Here is a 27,122-nt window from a genome sequence, read left to right on the forward strand (position 1 = left end):
ACACGAGTGATTCAACCAATCCACAAGCTTCTCAATGCTCAAGCTTCAAGCGAGGTTAGTACCGAGTGAAAACTCATTATAGTTTTATTTTAGTTTACATCTTCATGCACTTTGTCTAGGTAGTAAAATCGTTTTACATGTTTTAAAGAATTTTCTATTTTCCACCGCTTAAAAGAAGCGATAAATCATTCTTAGTCCTATATCTATTCCAACAAATTGTATCAGAGCTATGGTCAAAGTTTAAGCATGTACATGTAATTTAAACTACGAGTATGAAAATTGTTTTCTTAATTTTACTCAAGTAATGAATTTGCTAGAATTGTTTTTGTAGATTTTTTTTCATTTATCGCTCGGGCCTTTAAATTAAAATGCATGTTGATTTTCTACACTATTGGGATGCTATTAAAATTGTGTTTTGAGAAGTTTGAGAATTTCGGGTAATTTCATGAGAAAGTAATATTGTCTTGCTTGCCTTATTTATTTACTCGCTTGTTTTGTATTTTTTGTTATTTTATTTTATGCTTATTATCACCTTGTTAATAAAACACATCAATAAGACATAACAACTCAATAAAACATTTCGTTACACCTAATTCTCTCGCACTTTTGTCCTCGGCCGAATTTTTATCCGAAATTCCTTGAGCTTTAGAATACCTCTTGGTAAAAGGAGTCCATTGAATGGTTCTTAAACCAAATTAAAGGCATGTGAGTCTACTTTTCAAATAATTTTGAATTGTCTCAATTGGACATTGGAGCCGCGATCTACGACATTTTTACTCCGAGGTACTTGTTGTCCGGGATTCCAAGATTTCGGATCCCGGATCCCATTCCGAGAGTTCTAGAACTCGAATGGAAAAATTTCCTTAAGCAATTTTTTTTAAGAATAATAAACATAATATGTAAGATTGAAAAGTTTTGATATTTTGAATACTTACTTGAAATTGAGATTTTATAAAAACTAGTTCGAATTTTGAAAAGTTGTTTTCACTTTCAAACTTGAAAATGTTTTGTCATACAAAACAAATGTGTTTTCAAAATGTTTTCAAAACTATATCTATATCTTTTATGTTCAAAATTTATTGCTCTTGAAAATTTAAGTGGGAGGTCTCATCGAAGACTAGTTGGCAAGAAGATGCAAGAAGATGTGTAATCTCAAACTTTAAGTGTTAAAGTGAGTCAAAAGTTAAATCTTTTCTCACACACTTTCCCTTGTAGAAAATAGGAAATTTCAGAGTATGTATCTTGTGCCTTTGTGCATTAGCACTGCTCTCCCTTGAAACATGTCGATCTAAGAATCAATTTCTAGAATTCCACTCTATCTCTCTATACACTAGGAAACGTGTTTCCGAACATGTTGTCGCTCATTTTTGGACAACGATTTAGGAGCCGCAAACGGTTCGACCCAAGGCCGGACCAAGTGATCGCGTTCGGGCTCGAGCGTGTCGGACTTGGTATCCCAAGTCGTCCCTTAGTTGCCAATGTCCCTTGAGTTCGTCCAAGCACCTGAAAAGGAAGAAAGAACACGTGAACTACAAAGGGGAAACAGAGGGGGTGCCTATGTTTACCTCTCCGACGCTCAACATTAGTGGGATTGAGGTGGAGTATAGAGGTTTTAGAGGGTGAGAAGCCAAAGATGAGCGAAACGAGCGAAGTATGAGTTCGACAGCGTTTCGGGACTAAAAAATGGATTACCTTTCGGGGGAGGATGGACCTCCATATTTATAGGCGACCAAGGGGTGTGTTGGGGACCCCTTGGCCGAGTGAGTTTTTGGGTCGGCCATTGGCCGGCTGAACTTGGGCCGGCCATTGGCCGGCTGAATTAAGGCCGGCCATTGGCCGGCTGAATTAACGCCGGCCATTGGCCAGCTGAACTTAGGCCGGCCATTGGCCGGCTGAAGGTTTGGTCCGGCCATTGGCTGGCGGCACTTGGGCCGGCCATTGGCCGGCTGAAGGTTTGGGCCGGCCATTGCCAGGCTGAACTTGGTCCGGCCATTGGCCGGCTGAACTTGGGCCGGCCATTGGTCGGCTAAAGGTTTGGGCCGGTCATTGGCCGGTTTAACTTGGGCCAGCCAGTGGCCGGGAATCTGCCGGCAGGGAGTCGACCGGACGGGCCTTAGCCGGCCGGGAGTCGGCCGGATAGGACTTGGCCGGCCGAGAGTCGTCGCGACGGTTCCACCTATGTTGGTCCGGATTGGCCAGCGACACCTCGCCTCCTCGTGGTTCTTTGAATCGTGGCGCGTTTTGACTCTTTTGCCCCTGTCGGTCGTTGACGGGCCGACAACATTAGCCCCCCGAGTTTCTGGTCGAGCGTAGGTTGAGTGGAAACCCAAGAATCACGTCGACACATGGACTTCAGACGACCACTCTCGAGTTTGCGAGTGCGTCGTAGAGCGGTCCTAGCGCATCACGAGGGACGGCTTTTGTGCGTCGCGATGGATGACTTTTGTGCGTCATGAGGGATGGCTTATTTATGTCGCGAGAGACGGCTTTTTCGCGTCACGAGGGATGGCCTTTGAGCGTCGCGAGGGACGGCTTTTGTGTTCCGCGAGGGGTGGCGTTTGTGCTTCGCGAGGGACGGCTTTTGTGCTTCGCGAGGGACGGCTATTATGCGTCGCAAGGGACGGCGTTTGTGCGTCGCGAGGGACGGCTTTTGTGCGTCGAGAGGGACGGCGTTTTTTGTCTTTCTTTTTACTTGTCTTATGTTCTCGACATACTATCGTAGTTGATTCACACGGTTTTCTCGGTGCGCGTCTTATTTTCTCGATTTGCCGATGAGGGCGTAATTGATTTGCGAGGCTTGGCAGTGCGCGGCTTATTTTCTCAATTCACCAATGAAGGCGCAATCAATTTGCACGTCTCGGAGGTGCGTGGCTTATTTTCTCGACTAACCAATGCAGGCGTAATCGATTTGCGTGGCTTTGTTGGTGGTACGCGGCTTATTTTCTCGATTTACCAACGCAGGCGTAATCGATTTGCACGTCTCGGAGGTGCGTGGCTTATTTTCTCGACTTACCAATGAAGGCGTAATCGATTTGCACGGCTTTGTTGGTGGTGCGCGGCTTATTTTCTCGATTTACCAATGAAGGCGTAATCGATTTGCACGGATTTGTTGTGTGCGGCCTATTTTCTCGACCTACAAATGAAGGCGTAATCGATTTTTATGGCTTTGGTTGTGGTGCGCGGCTTATTTTCTCGACTTACCAATGAAGGAGTAATCGATTTACACGTCTCGGAGGTACGTGGCTTATTTTCTCGACTTACCAATAAAGGCGTAATCGATTTGCACGGTGTTACCGGTCCATCTTGGCCCGGTAGATCAGCGATGGCCGCGATAGCGACCACCCCGGGACTCCCCCGATCCATGGCCGACCTCCGGCCTCATGAGCTCGGCCTCCAGCTCCATGGCCGACCTCCGGCGTCATGAGCTCGGCCTCCAGCTCCATGGCCGACCTCCGGCCTCGTGAGCTCGGCCTCCAGCTCCATGGCCGACCTCCGGCGTAATGAGCTCGGCCTCCAGCTCCATGGCCGACCCTCGGCCTCATGAGCTCGGCCTCCGGCTCCATGGCCGACCTCCGGCCTCATGAGCTCGACCTCGACCTCGGCCTCATGAGCTCGACCTCGCCCTCATTAGCTCGACCTCATAAGCTCGACCTCAGCTCGACCTCCACTCGACCTCATGAGCTCGACCTCAGCTCAACCTCCACTCGGCCTCGTGAGCTCGACCTCAGCTCGACCTCCATGGTCGCCTCAGAGGCGTCCCTCGCCTCCATGGTCGCCTCAGAGGCGTCCCTCGCCTCCATGGCCGCCTTAGAGGCGTCCCCTGCCTCCATGACCGCCTTAGAGGCGTCCATGTCCTCCATGGCCGGGTCAGAGGCGTCCATGGCCGGGTCAGAGGCGTCCATGGCCTCCATGGCCGGGTCAGAGGCATCCCTGCCCTCCATGGCCGCCTCAAGGCCGGCCCTCGGCCAATGGGATGCCCAAAATGCCCCTTGGTCGCCTATAAATGATGGGGGATCTCCCCTGGTCCAGGGAATCCATTCTTGAGTACTGAGACGCTGCCGAACTCGTACCTCGCTCGTTTCTCTCAAGTCTCGGCCTCTAAACACTTAAACCCTCTATATCCACCTCAATCCTACTAATGTTGAGCGTCGGAGAGGTAAACAGAGGCAACCCCTCTCTTTCCCCTTTGTAGTTCACACCTCTTTTCTTACTTTTTCAGGTGCTGGACGAGATAGACATCACCAACAGCTAAGGGATGACTTGAGATATCAAGTCCGACACGCTCGAGTCGAGGCGAGACCACTTGGTCCGGCCTTGGGTCTAACCGTCTTTGACTCCTAAATAGTTGTCCGAAAAACTGCGACAACATTTTGGTGCTAGAAGGAGGTGATCTCCCGACCTTGGCGACGCATTCCCTCTACCACTTTTCTTCTACCTTCGACGACGACTCTCGAGAGATGAGTCATGTCTCCGCCACCTCCGTGGGCGACCGAGCGGCTAGCTCGAGGTACGGCCTCCGAATCGCTGCGCATCGTCTGGGAGGGCAACCTCGTGATAACGAGAGCCAGCCCCAAGACCCGGCGAATGACCCCGAGGCCGCAGTCCAAGAGGACACGGCTCGAAGGCTCGCCGAGCTCCTAGACCGCCCCGGCGTCACCGGTGCGCTCATAGCCGACCTCCTCGACTCCAACAACGTCGACGACGTCAACCATGACGAGAAAGACTCCGACTATGTGGCGAAATCAGGAACCAACGAGACCGACCTCCACCATGCTTTTCACGAAAGGGGACACACGTGCACGCTTCCAAGGGGACACCCTCGGGCGACCGCGTCTAGACGTCAACTTTCTAATGAGCACGCGCACGCGCCCTCGAGGGGACACCCTCGGGAGACCACGTCAAGGCGTCAAGTGTCGAGTAATACTCGAGGACGCTCGACCTCTAAGTCCCGAAAGGGACGCTCTAAGCTCACCATCCGCGTCCAAAACCCCCGGGGAGATGACGACGTCGATGGCCGTGGCGTCTATCGAGGACGTCACTCGAGTGACGTATCTTTGCCTAAAGTAATAGGGACGGCCACCGGAGACTTGAGAGATCGCCTCAATTCCCGAAGGGAATCTCATTGGAGCGACTTGAGAGAAAAACTCAACGCCCAACGCGGGATCGAGAGAAAGGATGCCTTGGGACACCAATCGCCCAACGTTGCTAGCCGTGCATCCAACAAAAAGCGCGCCACCACACTCATGGCACCGCCCGTCAGTCCCGACTCGCGAAAGAAAAGACGCAGGAATGGTCAAGTCCCTAATGACCTTCCTTCCCCGACCCCGAAACAATCCTTTGTCCCTCTCAACACGACGCCCGACCGGATCTTGAGCTTACACAAAGAAAAGCTAGGATCCCCGCCTCCACTGAAGAGGGACCCCGCAACACGGGATAAGAGAAAACAATGCGAATATCATCGAGACCACGGGCACGCAACGACAGAATGCTACCAGCTTAGGAAGCAAATTGATTCCCTAATTCGAAGTGGGGGCCTCAAGGAATTCGTCGCGTCTGCTAGCAAACCGTGATTGTCGCAGCTTCCGCCCTTAAACTCATGCCCGGACTCACTCGACTTTGTAATCGCTTCATTTCAATTATGCAATTTTCTTTTTCCAAAGAAGGCCAAATGCCATGACGACCTGTAACGACCCCCTTTTTGCAATAAAGAGCTATCCTATACATGGCAACACACACTATTGTATACCTCCAACACGAGAGTTTCTTGGTCTTCGTCTCACAAACGCAAGAAACTCGGGGGGCTAACAGGGATCAATACCCAATCAACTAAACAACTCAAAAAGAAAAAAACAAAATAAAAATAAAAGCATAACAAAGTCTCAAGGGGCCGATGGTTAGGCCGGAGGTCCCAAAGAGAGACGATCTACACATTTCTCCTCGAGTTGAGTTCACTCCTCGAGTCGAGTAACGAGTCCACGAGTCGACAAGTTACTCCTCGTGCCGACTCTACATTTCTCCTCGAGTTGAGTTCACTCCCCGAGTCGAGTACCGAGTCCACGAGTCGACAAGTTACTCCTCGTGCCGTCTCTACATTTCTCCTTGAGTTGAGTTAACTCCTCGAGTCGAGTTCCGAGTCCACGAGTCGACAAGCTACTCCTCGTGCTAACTCTACATTTCTCCTCGAGTTGAGTTCACTCCTCGAGTCGAGTACCAAGTCCACGAGTCGACTAGCTACTCCTCGTGCCGACTCTACATTTCTCCTCGAGTTGAGTTCACTCCTCGAGTCGAGTATCGAGTCCACGAGTCGACTAGCTACTCCTCGTGCTGACTCTACATTTTTCCTCGAGTTGAGTTCACTCCTCGAGTCGAGTACCAAGTCCACGAGTCGACTAGCTACTCCTCGTGCCGACTCTACATTTCTCCTCAAGTTGAGTTCACTCCTCGAGTCGAGTACCGAGTCCACGAGTCGACAAGTTACTCCTCGTGCCGACTGTACGTTTCTCCTTGAGTTGAGTTCACTCCTCGAGTCGACAAGCTACTCGTCGTGCCGACTCTACGTTTCTCCTCGAGTTGAGTTCACTCCTCGAGTCGAGTTTCGAGTCCACGAGTCGACAAGCTACTCCTCGTGCCGACTCTACATTTCTCTTCGAGTTGAGTTCACTCCTCGAGTCGAGTACCGAGTCCACGAGTCGACAAGTTACTCCTCGTACCGACTCTACGTTTCTTCTCGAGTTGGGTTCACTCCTCGAGTCGAGTTCCGAGTCCACGAGTCGACAAGCTACTCCTCGTACCGACTTTACATTTCTCCTCGAGTCGAGTTCACTCCTCGAGTCGAGTTCCGAGTCCACGAGTCGACTAACTACTACTCGTGCCGGCTCCGCACGACTCCTCGAGTCAAGATCACTCCTTGAGGACAAGTCCGGCTCCACGAGTCGACTGATGAGTCTTCGTGCCAGCTCTACACCTTACTGGCCCTCGAGTCGACCTTACGTGTAACTCCTCGAGTCGAGTCTATTCCTCGAGTTGAGTCCCAAAACCCGCGAATCAACTTGAAAGTCCTCGTGTCAAAAATCTACAACTTCCTGAATCACCGGTCAACAATAGACTCACAAGATTCAATGATAAATCTAAATGCTCTCACGCAAGCAACAAAGTCGCCCCTAACGGCGCACCAAAATTCTCTCTATGACGCTCTCATGAGAGAAAGAATGGGCCAATTGAGTCCCCAAACGTGACACGCGCGCCATGGCGCCACGCTCACGAGGGCACAAGACTCGACCCGAGAGACTCAACCCGAAAACGCGACCAGTGCACTAAGGTGCCACACTCGCCGGGGGATCAAGTCTACACCTAACCCCGCCTATCACACGACACGCGCACCCAAGGGTGCCACGCTCGTGAGGTGGAACGGCCACACAAATGTGGCACCGCGCTCGCCGCCCAGCTCGTGAGTCGAAAGGCAGCGAGTTACTAATGGGTTTCAAAGGCTTGCGTCCGCCGGACGTATCTGGTCTAGCCAGCGTCCACGGGAAACCTGGCCACACAAATGTGGCATCACGCTCGCCGCTCAGCTCGTGAGCCGAAAGGCAACGAGTCACAAATGGTTTCAAAGGCTTGCGTCCGCCGGACGTACCTGGTCTAGCCAGCGTCCACGGGAAATCTGGCCACACAAATGTGGCATAGCGCTCGCCGCCCAGCTCGTGAGCCGAAAGGCAGCGAGTCACAAATGGGTTTCAAAGGCTTGCGTCCGCCGGACGTATCTGGTCTAGCCAGCGTCCACGGGAAATCTAGCCACACAAATGTGCCATAGCGCTCGCCGCCCAGCTCGTGAGCCGAAAGGCAGTGAGTCACAAATGGTTTTCAAAGGCTTGCGTCCGCCGGACGTACCTGGTCTAGCCAGCGTCCACGGGAAATCTGGCCACACAAATGTGGCACCGCGCTCGCTGCCCAGCTCGTGAGCCGAAAGGTAGCGAGTCACAAATGGGTTTCAAAGGCTTGCGTCCGCCGGACGTATCTGGTCTAGCAAGCATCCGCGGGAAACCCGGTCACACGAACGTGACACCGGGGCTCCCCGAGGCCCGAGTCGCGCAAATCGATTACGCCTTCGCTGGTAAGTCGAGAAAATAAGACGCGCACCGACAAAACCATGCGAGTCGACTACGATAGTATGACGAGAATATAAGACACGCAAAAAGGCCGTTCCCCGTGACGCACAAAGGTCGTCCCTTGTGACGCACCAGAGGCCGTCCCCCGCGATGCATTGAAAGCCCTTCTACGGCGTGCTCGCAAACCCGAGAACGTTCATCCCGCACCCGCATGAAAGCGTAGATTTTGAGTTTCCACTCGACCTACGCTCGACCGGAAACTCGGGGGGCTAATGTTACCGGTCCATCTCGGCCCGGTAGAGCAGCGACGGCCGCGATAGCGACCACCCCGGGACTCCCCCGATCCATGGCCGACCTCCGGCCTCATGAGCTCGGCCTCCAGCTCCATGGCCGACCTCCGGCGTCATGAGCTCGGCCTCCAGCTCCATGGCCGACCTCCGGCCTCGTGAGATCGGCCTCCAGCTCCATGGCCGACCTCCGGCATAATGAGCTCGGCCTCCAGCTCCATGGCCGACCCTCGGCCTCATGAGCTCGACCTCGGCCTCATGAGCTCGACCTCGGCCTCATGAGCTCGGCCTCCGGCTCCATGGCCGACCTCCTGCCTCATGAGCTCGACCTCGGCCTCATGAGCTCGACCTCGACCTCGGTCTCATGAGCTCGACCTCGGCCTCATGAGCTCGACCTCGGCATCATTAGCTCGACCTCATAAGCTCGACCTCAGCTCGACCTCCACTCGACCTCATGAGCTCGACCTCAACTCAACCTCCACTCGGCCTCGTGAGCTCGACCTCAGCTCGACCTCCACGTCTCAGAGGCGTCCCTCACCTCCATGGCCGCCTCAGAGGCGTCCCTTGCCTCCATGGCCGCCTCAGAGGCGTCCCTCGCCTCCATGGCTGCCTCAGAGGCGTCCCTCACCTCCATGGCCACCTCAGAGGCATCCCCTGCCTCCATGACCGCCTCAGAGGCATCCATGGCCTCCATGGCCGGGTCAGAGGCGTCCATGGCCTCCATGGCCGGGTCAGAGGCATCCCTGCCCTCCACGGCCGCCTCAAGGCCGGCCCTCGGCCAAGGGGATGCCCAAAATGCCCCTTGGTCGCCTATAAATGATGGGGGATCTCCCCTGGTCCAGGGAATCCATTCTTGAGTACTGAAACGCTGCCGAACTCGTACCTCGCTCGTTTCTCTCAAGTCTCGGCCTCTAAACACCTAAACCCTCTATATCCACCTCAATCCTACTAATGTTGAGCGTCGGAGAGGTAAACAGAGGCAACCCCTCTGTTTCCCCTTTGTAGTTCACACCTATTTTCTTACTTTTTCAGGTGCTGGACGAGATAGACATCACCAACAGCTAAGGGACGACTTGAGATATCAAGTCCGACACGCTCGAGTCGAGGCAAGACCACTTGGTCCGGCCTTGGGTCTAACCGCCTTTGACTCCTAAATAGTCGTCTGAAAAACTGCGACAACACACGGCTTTATTGGTGGTGCGCGGCTTATTTTTATCGATTTACCAATGAAGGCGTAATCGATTTGCACGGCTTTGTTGTGCGTGGCTTATTTTCTTGACCTACCAATGAAGGCGTAATCGATTTTCACGGCTTTGTTAGTGGTGCGCGGCTTATTTTCTCGATTTACCAATGAAGGCGTAATCGATTTCCACGGCTTTGTTGTGCGTGGTTTATTTTCTCGACCTACGAATGAAGGCGGGATCGATTTGCACGGCTTTGTTGCGCGCGGCTTATTTTCTCGACTTACCAATGAAGGCGTAATCGATTTGCACGGCTTTATTGGTGGTGCGCGGCTTATTTTCTCGATTTACCAATGAAGACGTAATTGATTTGCACGGCTTTGTTGTGCGTGGCTTATTTTCTTGACCTACCAATGAAGGCGTAATCGATTTTCACGGCTTTGTTGGTGGTGCGCGGCTAATTTTCTCGATTTACCAATGAAGGCGTAATCGATTTGCACGGCTTTGTTGTGCGCGGCTTATTTTCTCGACCTACCAATGAAGGCGGGATCGATTTGCACGGCTTTGTTGCGTGCGGCTTATTTTCTCGACCTATCAATGACGGCGTGATCGATTTGCACGGCTTTGTTGGTGGTGCGCGGCTTATTTTCTCGACTTACCAATGAAGGCGTAATCGATTTGCACGGCTTTATTGGTGGTGCGCGGCTTATTTTCTCGATTTACCAATGAAGGAGTAATCGATTTGCACGTCTCGGAGGTGCGTGGCTTATTTTCTCGACTTACCAATGAAGGCGTAATCGATTTACACGGCTTTGTTGGTGGTGCGCGGCTTATTTTCTCGATTTACCAATGAAGGCGTAATCAATTTTTATGGCTTTGGTTGTGGTGCGCGGCTTATTTTCTCGACTTACCAATGAAGGAGTAATCGATTTGCACGTCTCGGAGGTACGTGGCTTATTTTCTCGACTTACCAATGAAGGCGTAATCGATTTGCACGGCTTTATTGGTGGTGCGCGGCTTATTTTCTCGATTTACCAATGAAGACGTAATTGATTTGCACGGCTTTGTTGTGTGTGGCTTATTTTCTTGACCTACCAATGAAGGCGTAATCGATTTTCACGGCTTTGTTGGTGGTGCGCGGCTAATTTTCTCGATTTACCAATGAAGGCGTAATCGATTTGCACGGCTTTGTTGTGCACGGCTTATTTTCTCGACCTACCAATGAAGGCGGGATCGATTTGCACGGCTTTGTTGCGTGCGGCTTATTTTCTCGACCTACCAATGAGGGCGTGATCGATTTGCACGGCTTTGTTGGTGGTGCACGGCTTATTTTCTCGACTTACCAATGAAAGCGTAATCGATTTGCACGTCTTTATTGGTGGTGCGCGGCTTATTTTCTCGATTTACCAACGAAGGCGTAATCCATTTGCACGGCTTTGTTGTGCGCGGCTTATTTTCTCGACCTACCAATGAAGGCGTGATCGATTTGCACGGCTTTGTTGCGCGCGGCTTATTTTCTCGACCTACCAATGAAGGCGTGATCGATTTGCACGGTTTTGTTGTGCGCGGCTTATTTTCTCGACCTACCAATGAAGGCGTAATCGATTTGCACGGCTTTGTTGTGCGCGGCTTATTTTCTCGACCTACCAATGAAGGCGTGATCGATTTGCACGGCTTTATTGTGCGCGGCTTATTTTCTCGACCTACCAATGAAGGCGTGATCGATTTGCACGGCTTGGGCCTCGGGGGGGCCTTGGCGCCACATTTGTGTGACCAGGTTTTCCGTGGACGCTGGCTAGACCAGTTTCGTCCGGCGGGCGCAGGCCTTTGAAACCCATATGTGACTCGCTGCCTATCGGCGCACGAGCTGGGCGGCGAGCGTGACCATACCACTTTATGAGCATGGCACCCTTGGGTGCGCGTATCATATGATAGGCAGGGTTAGGTGTAGACTTGATCCCCCGGCGAGTGTGGCACCTTAGTGCACTGGTCGCGTTTTCGGGTTGAGGCTCTCGGGTCGAGTCTTGTGCCCTTGTGAGCATGGCGCCGTGGCGCGCGTGTCACGTTTGGGGACTCAATTGGCCCATTCTTTCTCTCACGAGAGCGTCATGGAGTGAATTTTGTTGCGCCGTTAGGGGCGACTGAAGTAGGTCGTTAGGGGAGAGTTTTTGTTGCTCGTGGGAGAGCATTTAGATTTAAGATTGAGTCTTGTGGGTCTACCGTTGATTGGTGACTCGGGAAGTTGTGCATGTTTGACACGAGGACTTTCAAGTCGATTCGTGGGTTTTGGGACTCAACTTGAGGAATAGACTCGACTCGAGGGGTTACACGTAAGGTTGACTCGAGGGTTAGTCATGTGTAGAGTTGGCATGAAGACTTATCAGTCGACTAGTGGACTTGGAACTCAACTCGAAGAGTGACCTCAACTCGAGGGGTCATGTGTAGAATCAACACGAGGAGTCATTAGTCGACTCGTGGACTTGGAACTCAACTCGAGAACTGGCCTCAACTCGAGGAGTCATGTGAAGAGTCAGCACGAGGACTTAGTAGTCGACTCGTGGACTTGGAGCTCAACTCGAGGAGTCATGTGAAGAGTCAACACGAGGACTTAGCAGTCGACTCGTGGACTTGTAGCTCAACTTGAGGAGTGAACTCAACTCGAAGAGTCATGTGAAGAGTCAACACGAGGACTTAGCAGTCGACTCGTGGACTTGGAGCTCAACTCGAGGAGTGAACTCAACTCGAGGAGTCATGTGAAGATTGTTTCTCTTCGGGACCTCCGGCCTAACCATCGGCCCCTTGAGACTTTGTTATACTTTTATTTTATTTTTTTTGAGTTGTTTTGATTGAGTGTTGTTCCCTATTAGCCCCCCGAGTTTCTTGCGTTTGGGAGACGAAAAGCAGGAAACTCTCGTGCAGGGGATATACAATAATATGTCACAATAGGTAGCGCAATTTTTTTTATTGCAATGAGGAGGTTGTTACAGCTTGCCATGGCACTTGGCCTTCTTTGGAAAAAGAAAATAACGTGCTTGAAATAAAAGGACACAAGGTCGAGCAAGTTCGGGCGTGAGTTTAACGGCGAAAGCCGTGACAGTCGTGCCTGCAAGTGGTGGGAGCTTGTTCTTTAGTAGACGTCTCCTTCCCTCTGACGAGTCGGGCGCTCAGTCGGGGTTGTCACCTTGCTAGCGGGTGCGACGAATTCTTTGAGATTCCCGCCTCGAATCAGGGAATCAATTTGCTTCCTAAGCTGGTAACATTCGGTCGTCGCGTGTCCATGGTCTCGGTGATACTCGCATTCTTTGCTCCTATCCCGCGTTGCGGGGTCCTTCTTCATTGGAGGCGAAGATCCCAGCTTCTCTCTGTGTAAGCTCAGGATCCTGTCGGGTGTTGCGTTGAGAAGGACGAAGGATTGCTTCGGGGCTGGAGAATGATGGTCATTAGGGACTTGACCATTTCTACGCCTCTTCCTTTGCGAGTCGGGACCGGTGGCTGGTGCCATGAGTGTGGCAACTCGCTTCTTGTTGGATGCTTGATTAACAGCGTTGGGTGGTTGGTGTCCCGAGATGACTTCTCTTGTGATCTCGCGTCGGGTGTTGAGTTTATCCCTCAAGTCACTCCCATGAGATTCCCTTCGAGAATTGAGACGGTCTTTCAAGTCTCTGCTGGCCGAATTAAGGCGGTATCTCAAGTCTCCGCTGGCCGTTCCTATCAACCTTGGCAATGGTATGTCATTCAGGTGACGCCCTCGATGGATGCTGCGATCATCGACGTAGTCGTCTCTACAAGGGTTTTGGACGCAAACGGTGAGCTTGGAGCGTCCCTTTCGGGACCTTGAGATTGGCCTCGTCGATTTTTGATCTTGCCACGTTGTTGGGGTCTCTCTGGTCGTGGTTGACGTGGTCCTTGACGCCGTACCCGAGGAGGTCGGTGATAAGCGCGCCGTCGACGCCGGGGCGGTCTAGGAGCTCGGCAAGCCCTCGAGCCGTGTCCTCTCGGAGTGTGGCCTCGGGGTCACTTATCGGGTCTTAGGGCTAGCCCTCGTTGTCACGAGGTTGCCCTCCTAGACGATGTGCTAGGTTCCTGAGGCCGTACCTCAAGCTAGTCACTCGGGTGCCCACGGAGGTGGCTGGCTGGTGACTCATCTATCGAGAGTCTTACCGAATGCAATATTGTCGCACGAAAATGAACGACGATTAAATACCTCGGGCGGTTCGATTCAAGGCCGGACCAAGTGACCGCGCCCTGGCCAAAAATGGGAGCTCGTAGACCGAGCTGCACCCTCCATACCCTGAGGTGTGTTTTGGGGGGTGTGACCGTGCCAAAGGTTGGCTGCCTACGTACCCTTTAGTCGGGATCAGGTCAAAACGTAGTTCAATTTGTGTGTTGGGGGCTATCTTGGGCTCGGAGGCTTGAGAATCCAAGGCTTTAGAGTAGGACCCGGCTCGTAGGAAGTAGTGAAGACTTTAGAGGGGTCGCTTGCCTCATAGCTCGGAGTTCTAGCTCAAATGCCAAGAAGCAGGAGAGCAATGTGTACTGTAGAAGCTCGGGTCGCAGAAGAGGAGCGCGCTCCCTCTAGTGGAGGGGGTCCTTGTCTTTCTGAGTCGAGGAAGGAGGAGCGCGCGCTCTTGGAATGTCACAAGAGCACGAGAGAGGAGAGAATTCTCGAGTGGGAGAGAAGAGTTGTGTGAATTTACCAATGAGAAAAGGTGTGTCTTTCCCTCCCCCTAGGGGGGGGGGGGGTATTTATAGTGTTGGAGGGGGCCTTGGGCCGCCCCCCTTGAGGCCCACCGGGTGGCCAGGAGCGGGGCGCGCGAGGCACAATGCCCAAGAGGGCGCAGGGCGCGTCGTCTAGATGGGCACGGGGCGCGCCGGGCGTGAGGCTTGGCCGGGCGCGGCGTGCCCGGCGGCGGGTGTGCATGGCCGAGGCGGCGGGGGCACTCGGCCGAGACGGTAGGAGCGCTCGGCCGGGGCAGCGAGGACGCCCGACCGAGACAGCAGAGGTACTCGGCCGGGGCAGCAGGGGCACCCGGCCGAGGCGGCTGGAGCACCCGGCCGAGGCGGCAGGAGCGCTCGGCCGGGGCAGCAGGGGCACCCGGCCGAGGTACAGAGGCGCTCGGCCGGGGCAGCAGAGGCGCCCGGCCGAGGCAGCAGAGGTGCTCGGCCGGGGCAGCAGGGGCGCCCGGCCAAGGCAGCAGAGGCGCTCGGCCGGGGCAGCAGGGGCGCCCGGCCGAGGCAGCAGAGGTGCTCGGCCGGGGCGCTGCAGCGCGCGCGGGCCGGGACACCCGGGGCGCGGGAGCGCTCGCGGGCCGGGACGCCCGGGGTGCTGGGCGCGCGCGGGCGGGGGCGGCCGGGGCGCGGGAGCGCGCGCAGGCTAGGCGTGCTAGGGCGCGCGCTCAGGCCCACTAGGCCGGGGGCGCAGGTTTGCGCGCGGCCTGAGGGCCAGGTAGGCTGGCGCGCGCAGGCCCATCGGGCCGTGGTTGTGTCTGGGTACTCGGGCCAAGTGGGCCGGGGCCCATTGGGCTTTCTGGCCGGTGAAGCCCGACCGGCCTTGAATCGTTTTTAAGTTTCCGGTGTCCCGAAAACGACCGGTAACATTAGCCCTCCAAGTTTACGGCTTGCGGGACGTAAGTCGTGAACTTTAGAAAAAGAAAGGGCGTTGAGGTCATTTTACCTTCGGTCATGCGTGACCGTACGCACGCATATCTCTTTTTTTATTGTTGTTAGCCGGACCCTGGGGGATTTGACCGGGCCGACTAGGCAGCAAGGCCAGCGCGGCCTGGCGCCGGCGGACTGGCACCCTTAGCCCCCTCCCTTTCTATTCACGCCTGGCAGCCTTTGGGTAATTGGAAAATTCATTTGAGTTTGAAATTCCCTCTAGGCAGCGGACTTTTCTACCCTTTTTTAATGGGGAGTGAGCTTGTTTCCCTCGTTGATGATCCCAAGGTTGACTCTTCCTGCCCTCTCCCAGAATTTGGGGGGCGGCTAAGGGTCCCTTTGAGGAACTCGACGGGGTTCCCATATTTGTCGAGGAAGACTCTGGTGCGGCCGACAAATGGCTCGCGGAGTTGGAGACCGACGCCGCGCCGATAGCCGAGCTGGCGGGGCCCGGGAGCGGCCTACCTACCAAGTGCGGCCCCGAAAGGGAGAACGAAGGGTCCAAGGATCCGCGTTCGTCACGGCTAGTGATCAACCTTGTTTCCCGCGAGGCGTCCTTTGACACCCCCTTCCTCAAGCAGCGAGGTGAAGCAGTGGTGAGCGTCGGGCTTCCCCGGGCGTCCGATTTGGATGCCTCGGGTGCCGGGCTTTCGATAGTGCCATCCGAATCTTTTTTGGACGAGATTTATTCCGACGATCCCCTAGGGTCGGGTTTAGAAGGCCCCGAAGAGGATTTGGAAGCTCCTCCCGTGAGGGGGAAGGAGAAATGTAACGAAAAAGTGTTGGAGACGGCCTGGTCAGCTTTCGAGTCCGCGGAGGCCTCGGGCTACACCTATGCCAGGTCTCTGGAGAGGACTCGCATGTACGGAGTAGGCGACTCTGTTGCCCCCGTCGGCTTAGACTGTAAGGGAGTCGATGCCGTGAGCACGCTCACTTCCCGAGTCTTTAGCACGCTCTGGGAGACGTATAACATCCCTCCCTCGATGGGGTTGCTTAGACCTGCCCCCGAGGACAGGCCCTCTCGTCCAAGGGATGGGTACGCGGCCGTAACGATCGGGAGTCTTGTCTGCGGGTTACGCCTCCCGTTCCCGACGATCGTCCAGCAAATTCTGACCCGACTGGGGGTCCATGCATGTCAAATGAGCCCGGCGTTCTATCGCCTGTTGGCTACATGCTTCATGGAGTGGCATTGCCAGACGCAGCGCGCCATGATCGTGGACGACTTCCGCAATCTGGTTGCCGTCTTCCCGGCGCCGGGGCAGCCGGGGTTTCATATGGCCCGTGCCCGGGGCAACGTGAGGTTGGTCGAGGATAGCGACCCGCCTAGCCGCCGGGTATGGGTGTGGGTCTCCTCGGACGCCTTTGGCAAGGTGCCCCTTCGCTTCGGTCGTTTGGCCGACTTCCCAGCGGATGAGGGGGCAGCGGAGCTCCCCTTTGTGAGGGAGATATCGAGGATGTCGGAAGCCCGCAAGGCTGGCGAGCGGTTCCGTTCCCCCGAGCTGATGGCGCTTACCGGGTGGTTCCCGCCCGTTGCGCCGGGCACCGAGGAGGCACGCCGGGCGAGCAGGCCCCCGAGTCCCGAGGCTCAACCAGTCACTCCTGCTTCTCGAGGTAACTTTTACGGTTTTGTAAAATTTTTCGTTTGACAGGAACCTGACCTTCGTTGCTTTGCCTTGTGTAGCTGCAAAGAGGCGAGCTAGGAGGCTGGCTCTCGCTTCTCGGGACCCTGAGTCGATGGTGGAGATTCGCTCTAGGGTCGCTGACCGCAAGGCAAGGGGAGAGCGTGTCGATACCGCAGGTGTAGTTGATCCGGAGCCCCGTGCCTCTTTGAAGAGGGCTTCGACAGCGGTGCCTCCTGACGAGCGTTCCGAACCCAAGAGGGCGAACTCGGTGGTGGAGCTGGAGGCGATAGAGGCTCAAGGGGATTGCTTCCGCCATCTCGAGGGATCCACGCTGTCCTGGTGGAAGGGCGTGGTGTCGAAGAACGACATTGCCTTCTTTCAGGCGGGGATTACCGACGCTCAAAGGGTCAGTATTTATGTTTATTATGTCATAAGCGTAGGTTTAGTTTTAACCCTTGCTCTTTGTCGTCGCAGGCGTACGCGAGGGCCGTGCGGAGCGACAGGATTTTGCACGACTTCATCCGGCGCTTGGGGTCATCCCAGGAGGAGCTTGCTCGGACGAAGGCTAGGCTGGCTCAGGTCGAGAAAGGCTCGCACCCGGGGGCGGAGACCGAGACACTTCGAGACCAGCTTCGTGAGGCTAAGGTGGAACTCCAAATCGCACGGGATCAGCACGATGGAGCCCAAATGTCGGTGGCCAAGATGGCGGGGGAGCTCACCGAAGCGTTGCGAGCTTGTGAGGTGGCGACCCGATCAGCGGAGATTTTTCGCACTGAGGTTACCGACCTTCGGAGGCAACTGGATGCTCGATCCGATGCTTTGGAGACGTCGCACCGCCAGCTTACTTCGAGCGAAGCGGCGCGTGTTCGGGCGGAGGGCGAGCGCGACTCTTTGGCGGAGGAGAATGCCCGCCTCTCATCCTAGCTTGCTGAAGCGGAGCGAAGAGCGTCCGACTTGCAGGATGACTACGACATAGGGACCGAGGAGGCCCGTCGTGCCGGAGCGGTGGAATTTCGGGATGCGACCGAGGACGAGGCCCGGGGGGTCACTTTTGACTTCTTCGACACCTTGTTTCCCCTGCTAGATGAGGGTGCTGCTTGAGCCGTGTGGCTTCTTTTTTAGCGCATATGTTTAGCGCTTTGCTTTCTTTTCCTTTTTTCAGGATTTTATTTATTCCCCACACACTTTTCTATTCAGCACGTGTTCATTGGATTCAGAGCTGTGGCCCTTTTTATTTATGAGATATTTTTGTTGCTTTCATGTTGAATGCTTATCTCATTTTTCGAACAATTTTGCTCGTATATGCCTTCTTTGCGGGCTAACGTGGCCCGAAGGGCTTGTATCCTTACCAATAGTTTTGGCAGGTTTTGCGTCCTTAGCTGGAATTCGTCCTCCGCTCACTTTATCGTTACAACTTGTGGTCGTTTAACGTTGGAGGTGAGGGGGCGTTCGTGCCTAGTTAGGCGATTGGTCGACCCGTGTTGGACGGTGATATCGGCATGTCGGGTTAGGCCGACGATTCAATGTGCCTAATGCGGCTGTGGCCCAGTGAGTTCGCTTGCTCCAGGGCACGAACCCAAAAGACGTTGGCATAACCCGACGCAAACCGCGTTCGCCTACTCTAGGGCATGAACCCAAAAGACGTTGGCATAACCCGACGCAAAACGCGTTCGCTTGCTCCAGGGCACGAACCCAAAAGACGCCGGCCTAACCCGGAGCAATCCACGTTCAGACGCTCCAGGGCGCGGACACCAAAAGACGTCGGCTCAGCCGGCGCACCATAAACGCTCGGTCGCTCAACAACACGAGCTCCAAAAGACGTCGGCCTAACCCGGCGCAATCCACGTTCGCTTGCTCCAGGGCACGAACCGAAAAGACGCCGGCCTAACCCGGCGTAACCTACATTCAGATGCTCCAGGGCGCGAACGCCGAAAAGACGCTGGCCTAACCTGGCGCAATCCATGTTTAGACGCTCCAGGGCGCGAACGCCAAAAAGACGCCAGCATAGCTGGCGCACCATATATGCTCGGTCGCTCAACAGCACGAGCTCCAAAGACGCCAGCCTAACCCAGTGCGATCAACGCTAGGTCGCTCAACAACACGAGCTCCAAAGACGCCGGCCTAACCCGGTGCGATCAAAGCTAGTCGCTCAACAACACGAGCTCCAAAGATGCCGGCCTAACCCGGCGCGATCTACGTTCGCTTGCTCTAGGGCACGAACTCAAAAGATGCCGATCCAACCCGACGCGACATGCACATCCGGACGCCGATGGCACGGAGGCAAAGCCCCCGGGAACTACCCGGTACGACCTCTTCGATCGCTGAAGGGCACGAAGCAAACCTTAGACTAAATGTAAATCTGGGTAAATAATCCAGCAATAAAAACCAGGTTGTTTTTTTTATTTTGATCATTAAAATTAGGTAATGTTGAAACGACAAAGTGTTCTTTAATTTCTAAAGTTACCACATTCAAACCAATTCAACAGTAAAAAAATGTAAAAAAAAAAATAAAGACATACAAAATCAAGTTAATATTTACATAGGTTTATTGACAAGTTTCAAAATCAAGTTAATCTAGTTAATATTTACATAAATATGAGTTAAGTTAATAAAAATGAATTATAAGTAAATGAAATAACAAAAAAATACAAAACATAAGAAATCAACACTTTTGATTGAAAATAAATACAAAAATTCAACAGTAGGAGTCACTTCATAAAAAAACAAGAATAAAAAAAACATAACTACACGCATCCTCTTTTATTGTGTCCTTGCTGCCCACATTTGCTACATCTTTGTCGATATGGCAGAACTCTTTCCGACTTGACATTACGATTTATTTTCGGAAATTTAGAAAATCTAGAAAAAAAAAATATATTCAAGCAAACCAAACGAAAATCAATCTCGTTTCGAGTCTCTCTCCATTTACCGGCGATGATTAGGTTTATTTGTCATGACTTTAACTTTAAGATTTGGGTTTTGGTGTTTTTGTCATTTTGGGTGGAGAAGAAGAAGAAGAAGAAGAAGAAGAAGAAGAAGAAGAAGAAAAAGAATTGACGTGGAGGTGAAGAGAGAGAGAGAGAGAGATTTATGTCCATACCAATGTGTTTTACGATTACACTCCCTCCAAAACGTATATACCTAATAATTTGGGGAAAAAATTGGTTTTAAGAATTTGAAAATTCGTTCGAAGATTTATTGATATTTTGTCTTTTTGACATCAATGTCAATTGTAGTATTGATTTAAAAAAAAAAAATGGTAGTATCTGATAATCCCTAAAAATATATAGCATCATCGGAATGAAAATAAAACGAAACGACGTCAACAACAACCTCCACGAACGACATCGCCGGCTCTAGAAGAGACCAGACTTGTACACTAATCTAGCAATCCCTGTTCCCAAACACACCCACTTCTTCTTTCTTTCCTTCCTCCGCGAATCTTACTTCCGAATGTCAATGGCGGCGACGAGAATCGAGAGAGGCGATCTGTGGAAGAGTAACGCTCGGTGCTTGCAGCTCCGCCTCAGAGACCGCTTCAGAGTGGTCGTCGATCGCCGTCTCCGACGCCATCCTATCTTCTCCGATGGCTACTTTTCTTCCTCGAAGCTTCACCGCTGGATTCAGCAATTCCGTGACTTTCGCACGGATACCCTACCTTCCTCCTCTGTTTTCAACCGCAAGCGAGGTTCTTCGGCATTCTCTCTTTTACTTGCTTCTTTGTTTTAATGGTTCGGTGATGATCTTGCGTTTTACATTATCGCTCGATTCAACAAGCAGCAAAAGCTGTGTCGTGTCGACTGATCAATAAAAAGTACAAAATTCAATCGTTGTTTGTTCTTTTGTATCGTTGGGTCGATTTCTGAGCTTCGATTTTTTGGACTTTGCTCATAGTTATAAATATTCAGTTATATTCTTCGTCTGTAAGTGCCTTGTTTGATTGTGGAATTGTGTAGTGGATTTTAGAATTTGAATTGTGACCAGTTTAAACTCTCTTTGGTCGCAGTAATCAAGAACTTCAGTGTGGAAGAAGAATCAGTCATACAACGAATGCTTCAAGCTGTTACTGTTCCCATCATCGGGAATGTTTGTCATGTCTTTATGCATGGCTTGAATCGTATTCAGGTTCGTAGTTTGTTTTTCTCTTGTGAAAAAAAATTACTGCTCAATTATGTGATTTGCGGGAAGGAAAGAATTAATTTTGGTCTGTTTTCGGATCTCCAGGTCTTAGGTTTGGAGAAATTTCATGATGCATTGCTGCATAGACCAAAAGACAAAGCTCTCATAACAGTATAGCTCTGCTATTTTACGCCCATATAAAATTCTGCTTGTTTGGTTGGTGGTTCTTGATTAGGGACATGCTATCTTCCGGTTTCAGGTGAGCAATCACGTTGCTTCAGTGGATGATCCTTTTGTTATTGCTGCGTTGCTTCCTCCGCGTGTTCTCTTGGATGCTCGAAACCTGCGATGGACACTTTGTGCCACTGACCGGTGTTTTAAAAACCCAGTAACTTCTGCTTTCTTCCGATCAGTCAAAGTGTTGCCTGTCTCTCGTGGCGATGGGATCTATCAGAAGGTATTTTTAATGATGCAAAAGAACTTTGCCACAGTTACATTATATCATGCTTTCTTCTCTTTTATTTAAAAATATTTTTGCTGGAAGACACGTCAAATTATCGTTTTTACAAAGATTTGCAATTTGTTTTGTTCAATTTCTAGAAACAAGTGATAAGATGCTATTTTTATATTATAGTCATGTATGGCACGTATGCTTTGGGTGTGGTGAATATTTTTTAACCAGATTTGTCATCCTGATAGAATGACTGTGTAGAGGGTTACCCTTAAACTATCAACTGAACCTTTTTCTTTACGTCATTATTTTTTCCTTTCTCTTTAGTATCTTTCTGTATCATCGTGTTTGCTCGATCTTTTATTTGGTTAGTGCCCATAGTGGGCCATTATGTAGGATATAAGGAATATAAGATTTCTAATCATTAGTAGATAGTTAGCGGGTTAAAATATAATAGTTAAAAGTTGTTAGTCTATAAAGAAGGGCTATTACGATAGTATAAAGACATGCTAATTGTAATAGAAATTTGGGAGGGAGCTATCTTTGTATCCCAATTACCTACTATCTATTAGCAAAATTGAGTGAGGTTCGTAACACGTTACGAATATGAAAATATGTTGATTATTAAATTTATGTACTTCTTCAGGGCATGGACATGGCTATCTCAAAGCTGAATCAAGGCGGATGGGTTCACATTTTTCCAGAAGGTAGTCGTTCTCGTGACGGTGGGAAAACCCTTGGCTCTTCCAAGAGGGGTGTGGGAAGGTTTGTCACTCTTCCTCTCTCACTTGCCCATAAAAAACACCGTGCATAGTGGCGCTATGATATTATTGGAATATATCACTGACATGTATTTTTATTTTTTATATTCTGCAGATTAATCTTCGACGCTGACACTATCCCTATGGTTGTTCCATTCGTACATACCGGTATGCAAGATATCATGCCTATCGGGGCAAATCTCCCGAGAATTGGCAAGACAGTATGTATTCTATTCCAGTCCTCAACCTTTTCAACTTTATTACACAACTGTATGATGATAATTGAAACTACACTTTTGATTTTTTTAGGATTTCAAGGACATTAGTCCAAGTGAACTATCATGCCAATGCTATTTTTGTCCCCAAACTATTTTTTAGGCAAAATAGTTCTCGACCTATTGATTTTGTAACATGTCATCATTTTATAAAATTAAACTTTTTTTTTTTCATGAAATGCAACACCTAAGCAACTATTTGCAAACTTAAGCGACGAGTTAATTTTATAAAAAGAAGCTTATTTAATAAGTGTGTCGTAAGTTCAGGTGCTAAATTTCATAAAAGAAAAACTAGTTTGTTTAGAAAGAAACTAAAATGCCACAAAATCACTAGTTTAGGAACAAAAATGTCAATCGTATAATACTCTCCGGAAATGATTTTCATCTGATGTGAGAGAGGAGGTGGGGCCCACATGTCAGGTGGGGCCCACTTTTATTAGTATATCAGCGGATCTGTGAGTTTATAGAGTATAGTTGAGATGATCTTATTAGGCCAGAATCAGCACATTAAATAGAGGTTTCATGTGCGTAAATCTAGGAAGAAACTAACAGCAAGCTAACTAATAGATATTGGTCCCATTTGGCATAACTTTGCTTTTAAAAAAAGTGGTTTTAGATTCAGTTCAAAAACTGATAAGGTGTTTGGTAAACTGTTTATAAAACAGTTGCTGATAACAAAAACTGATTAAGTTATATAGCCACACTGTTATAGTGAATTGGGATATAACCCACCTTTTGTTAATTTCTTGTAAATAGCCAAGTTAACTTATTAACAGATTAATAAAAGACTTATTTAATCCAGTTAAACATGTAAAAAATGTAGTTAATAGGCTGCCACGTATGCAAGTTGGCTATTTACAAAATATTTACCAAAGGTTACTAATTTACAATTATTATAGTTTAGGTGGCTTATGTAGCCAATTAACTTTTCAATCTCATATACAGAATCTAAAATCGCTTTTGAAGTTTTTTGTAAAAACAGTTTTACCAAACACCAGATAAGTAGTATAGTTTTGTCTAAAAACAAAAACATGATTTTTTTAATATGAACCAAACGCAGCCATTATCTTATCAAATAAATAAATAACTAACTCGTGATATTTACACAATAATGTTACAGTACGTGTCTAATATTTTTTAAATTTCACTTCGTTGGCATTGTAGGTAACGGTGCTTATTGGCGACCCAATTTATTTCGAAGACTTATTCAACGGTGACGCAGTCAAGGGTGAACTCACTGGAAACATATACGATGCCATCTCTTCAAGAATCGGCCGTCGATTGCGTGAGCTCAAAGTTCAGGTGGACCAACTAGCTCTCCGACAAGAAATCGAGCTACAAAAGTTTCGCAAAAGCACCGTTGATCGAGCAGCTGAAATCATGCAGCGGATCGATTGGGAGCCATTTGGCATGGGAAACTTTTCTCTCGACGACGATGAAGCTTTTCTGGCACAAGAAACCCTGATCCAACCCCTGGTTCTGGATAGAAACCACAGCCAGCACGAGCTTTCTGGTAGGCACTTCGGAGTTGCGGTCTCTTACGAGAGTGGAATCACATCGAGAATGCGAAATTTTATGGACAAAACCGAGCTGATGCGCAATTTTATGGACAAAACCGAACTGATGGGATTTGCGGCCAGAGGTTTGTTCATGAACCGTGGAGCAGGGAAAATCGAGCCTTTCCCAAGCGTTGGTCCGTTGAAAATATGGAAGCAGTTTTTAGAAGCTAACGTGCTAGGACAATGGAAATACTGCTAAAGTGTGTATTGCTTGCTCAAAGCTGATGTAAATAGAGTTGAAAGAGTGTTGTTGATTAGTGAGATAACATAAAAAAATTTGCTATTGCTTTTGACTTTATAAAATATTTGAATTACGACGGTTAATAATAATATTAAAAGAAAAAAAAACAATAGACCACACATTTTGGATTGTAATAATATATTATTATAGGTAGCTTTGTCACTGTGAAAACATTACTTTCACCTAATTAAAATCTATGTATATTATTTAGTATATTTGTGGTGGTATTACACTTATTTAAATCATAACTGTGAACTTGTGAACCGTCGGGTCTTGATCAACCCACATTCGCAACTGACTGTCGCCTATACAAAGCACAAGACCCTCGTGAAGAGAGACTGGAGTCTCATTTCACACAATACTCCCACGCTACACAACTTTCCACGATTATTTTCCTTTTGTATTGAATCTTTTTGTAACAATTGATTCTTGTATTGAGATTCATCTAATATAAGAATAGTGTGATCTTTACATTTGATATATTGTCGAGCCTATTCCGTGTTTATCGTGTAATCATTTGAGATAATTGTTGTATCTATTTTCTGACATCAACAGTTTGGTGTTAGAAAGAGGAGATTCAGCATTGAAGTTTGAAGGCGAGTTCGTCAACACCATCGAGGTCTGAAGCGGAAGGCAATCCTCGAGATAATGAGCACGAGCAGATTGAACCAAGGTGTGGGCCAACTCTTTATCACTAATTATTTCAACGAGGTGTCGGAATAATTCTTTATTTCTTTGGGAAGGGACATTAACGAATTTTCCAGCTCCGAGAGAGAGGAAAAATGTCCAAGGCACTAAGGAGGGGTTGGTCGAAAATTCCAAGTGTGGCGGAAGGCACTTGCTTATTTTTCTCAAACCTCTAAGCCTCTAATTTATAGTCTTTTGGCTGACTCACTACAGAATATGCCCTTACTTTATTTGATTTGATCGTATTCTATTTAATAGGAGATATTTTTTGTATGAATAGAATAAATCAAATATCTTCAAGATAATCTAATAAATAAAATATTCAGATCATATTTAATATTTATCTACTCCTCATATTATAATATATTATTCAGTTAACTGAATAATATATAATATCTTCAAGATATTCTCAATAAATATTATAAATAATATATTATTTATTTCTCATAATAAGATATACTATTATATCAATAGAGTAATAGAGAATATCTCCATGATACCCTCATAAATATTTACTATATTAAATATTTATTAAATTAGATCATATTTCATAAGGTTATTAGTGGCAAAAATATCTAAAAATTTTCTATTTGATACACTTTAATACCACTACTTTTTTCGACGACAAAAATACTTAACATTATTATTTTAGCATCACCGTTAGTACAAGTCTGTTAAACAAGTGGTGGCTGCAATTTATATAAACAAGGGAAAATATCAAGAGTATCACTCGTGTTTAATCGAAATACGAGATTTATCCCTTCGATTCCTAGAAATATCAGATATATCCCTTCGGTTTAATATAAATGACATATACCTCCCCTAAAAAATGTTATATTACAAATATCACCCTTTTCGTTTATTTTTTACAAATGTAAAAAATAATTTGAACTCCCCAAAATACCCTTAATGAAATAATTTTTTTATTTTCTATTCTATATACAAAAAAATTAAATTAAAAAATTTCTTTATAAAAAGTTAAGGAATTTTTTTTATAAAGTGAGATTTTGATTTTTTTTAATAAAATAGTAAATAAATATTTATTCTATTAAAGGTATTTTGGGGAGTTCTGATTATTTTTTGTAAAAAATAAACGAAAATGGTGATATTTGTAATATAATATTTTTTTAGGGGAGGTATATGTCATTTATATTAAACTGAATGGATTTATCTGATATTTTTAGAAATCGAAATGATAAATCTCGCATTTTGATTAAACACGAGAGATACTCTTGATATTATTTTCCATTAAAAAGAACTCATCACTCTCTTCTCTCTCATGCAAGAGAAAAGAATGGCGTCTCCGCCATGATTACCTGTATTCAAGAACACAAGCAAAAGTAAACATGGTTTTGATTTATCTTTCTGTATGCTCCGAAATTGATCGCATCGAGGGAGCGAGGAATCCTGGTGGTAGATGAGTCGACGAACAGCTCGGAGAACTCACCGTCGGGGCTCAGATTCGCCAACAATGGAGAATCCTAATCGTAGTTCAATGGCGGGGAAGGGCTGACGATGTTGCCGAAATAAAAAGTGTTGAAATCTAGCTTGACAGTTCGCCCTCACTTGTCACTTCGTCACCTCGCCTAAGCTTCACCTCACCACTTCGCCTAAGCTAGGCTTCACCCCGTCACTTCGCATTTCCTCCCGACAGGCATGTCTCGGGAACCCTCACGTTTTGGAACCCATCTAACATGGGAAAAGTGTTGCATTTATTTGTCATCATATTTTTTCTATCTTGTTCTCTGTGTAATATTAATTATTCTCTATTTCCTATGCATAATTATTACACGTATTTATTACACTCTCATGTATCTAGTCTATACTAACGTATCCACCATATGTATAAATAGGTGATACAAGTTCATATCAATAACGAGAAATAACATTCAAAGTCTCAGAACACTCTCCCTCATTTCCGACCTTTTCCCTTTTTATTTTTACATGGTATCAGAGCCCATAAATTCAATCATCAGGAACTCCTTCGAAAACTCATCCGCCCTCAACACCACTTCGACCACCTTGCAGACCTCGCTCACTCAGTCTCAATCTGAATCCTTCTCCCAACATATCACGAGCCACAAAATCAATGGCCACAACTTCCTACAGTGGTCTCAATCTGTGCTCATGTTCATATCGGGACGAGGTAAAGATGACTACCTCACAGGCGTGGCTA

General features: G+C 48.9%; 1 protein-coding gene across 1 annotated transcript; it reads left to right on the forward strand.

Moving 5' to 3' along the window:
- The first annotated feature begins 20,156 nt into the window (after nucleotides 1–20,156).
- LOC149380618 (Phospholipid/glycerol acyltransferase family protein) lies at nucleotides 20,157–24,639 on the forward strand. Its single transcript, XM_089629688.1, has 7 exons — nucleotides 20,157–20,541; nucleotides 20,860–20,978; nucleotides 21,078–21,143; nucleotides 21,232–21,429; nucleotides 22,070–22,188; nucleotides 22,300–22,405; nucleotides 23,624–24,639. Exons 1-7 carry the CDS (start codon nucleotides 20,307–20,309, stop codon nucleotides 24,215–24,217), a joined length of 1,437 nt encoding a protein of 478 aa, XP_089485814.1. The 5' UTR covers nucleotides 20,157–20,306; the 3' UTR covers nucleotides 24,218–24,639.
- The last annotated feature ends 2,483 nt before the right edge of the window (nucleotides 24,640–27,122 follow it).

Source organism: Urtica dioica, chromosome 11 (assembly GCF_054948205.1).
Source record: "Urtica dioica subsp. dioica isolate 48M chromosome 11, U.dioica_male_clone48M_v1_H2, whole genome shotgun sequence".
NCBI lineage: Eukaryota > Viridiplantae > Streptophyta > Magnoliopsida > Rosales > Urticaceae > Urtica > Urtica dioica.

Bases quoted from the DNA above. Each gene is read 5' to 3' on its own strand.
- LOC149380618 (XM_089629688.1), top strand. From the start codon at position 20,307: ATGTCAATGGCGGCGACGAGAATCGAGAGAGGCGATCTGTGGAAGAGT. The intron at 20,979-21,077 runs GTTCGTAGTTTG...TCGGATCTCCAG, and splicing joins ATGGCTTGAATCGTATTCAG to GTCTTAGGTTTGGAGAAATT. The intron at 21,430-22,069 runs GTATTTTTAATG...GTACTTCTTCAG, and splicing joins GCGATGGGATCTATCAGAAG to GGCATGGACATGGCTATCTC.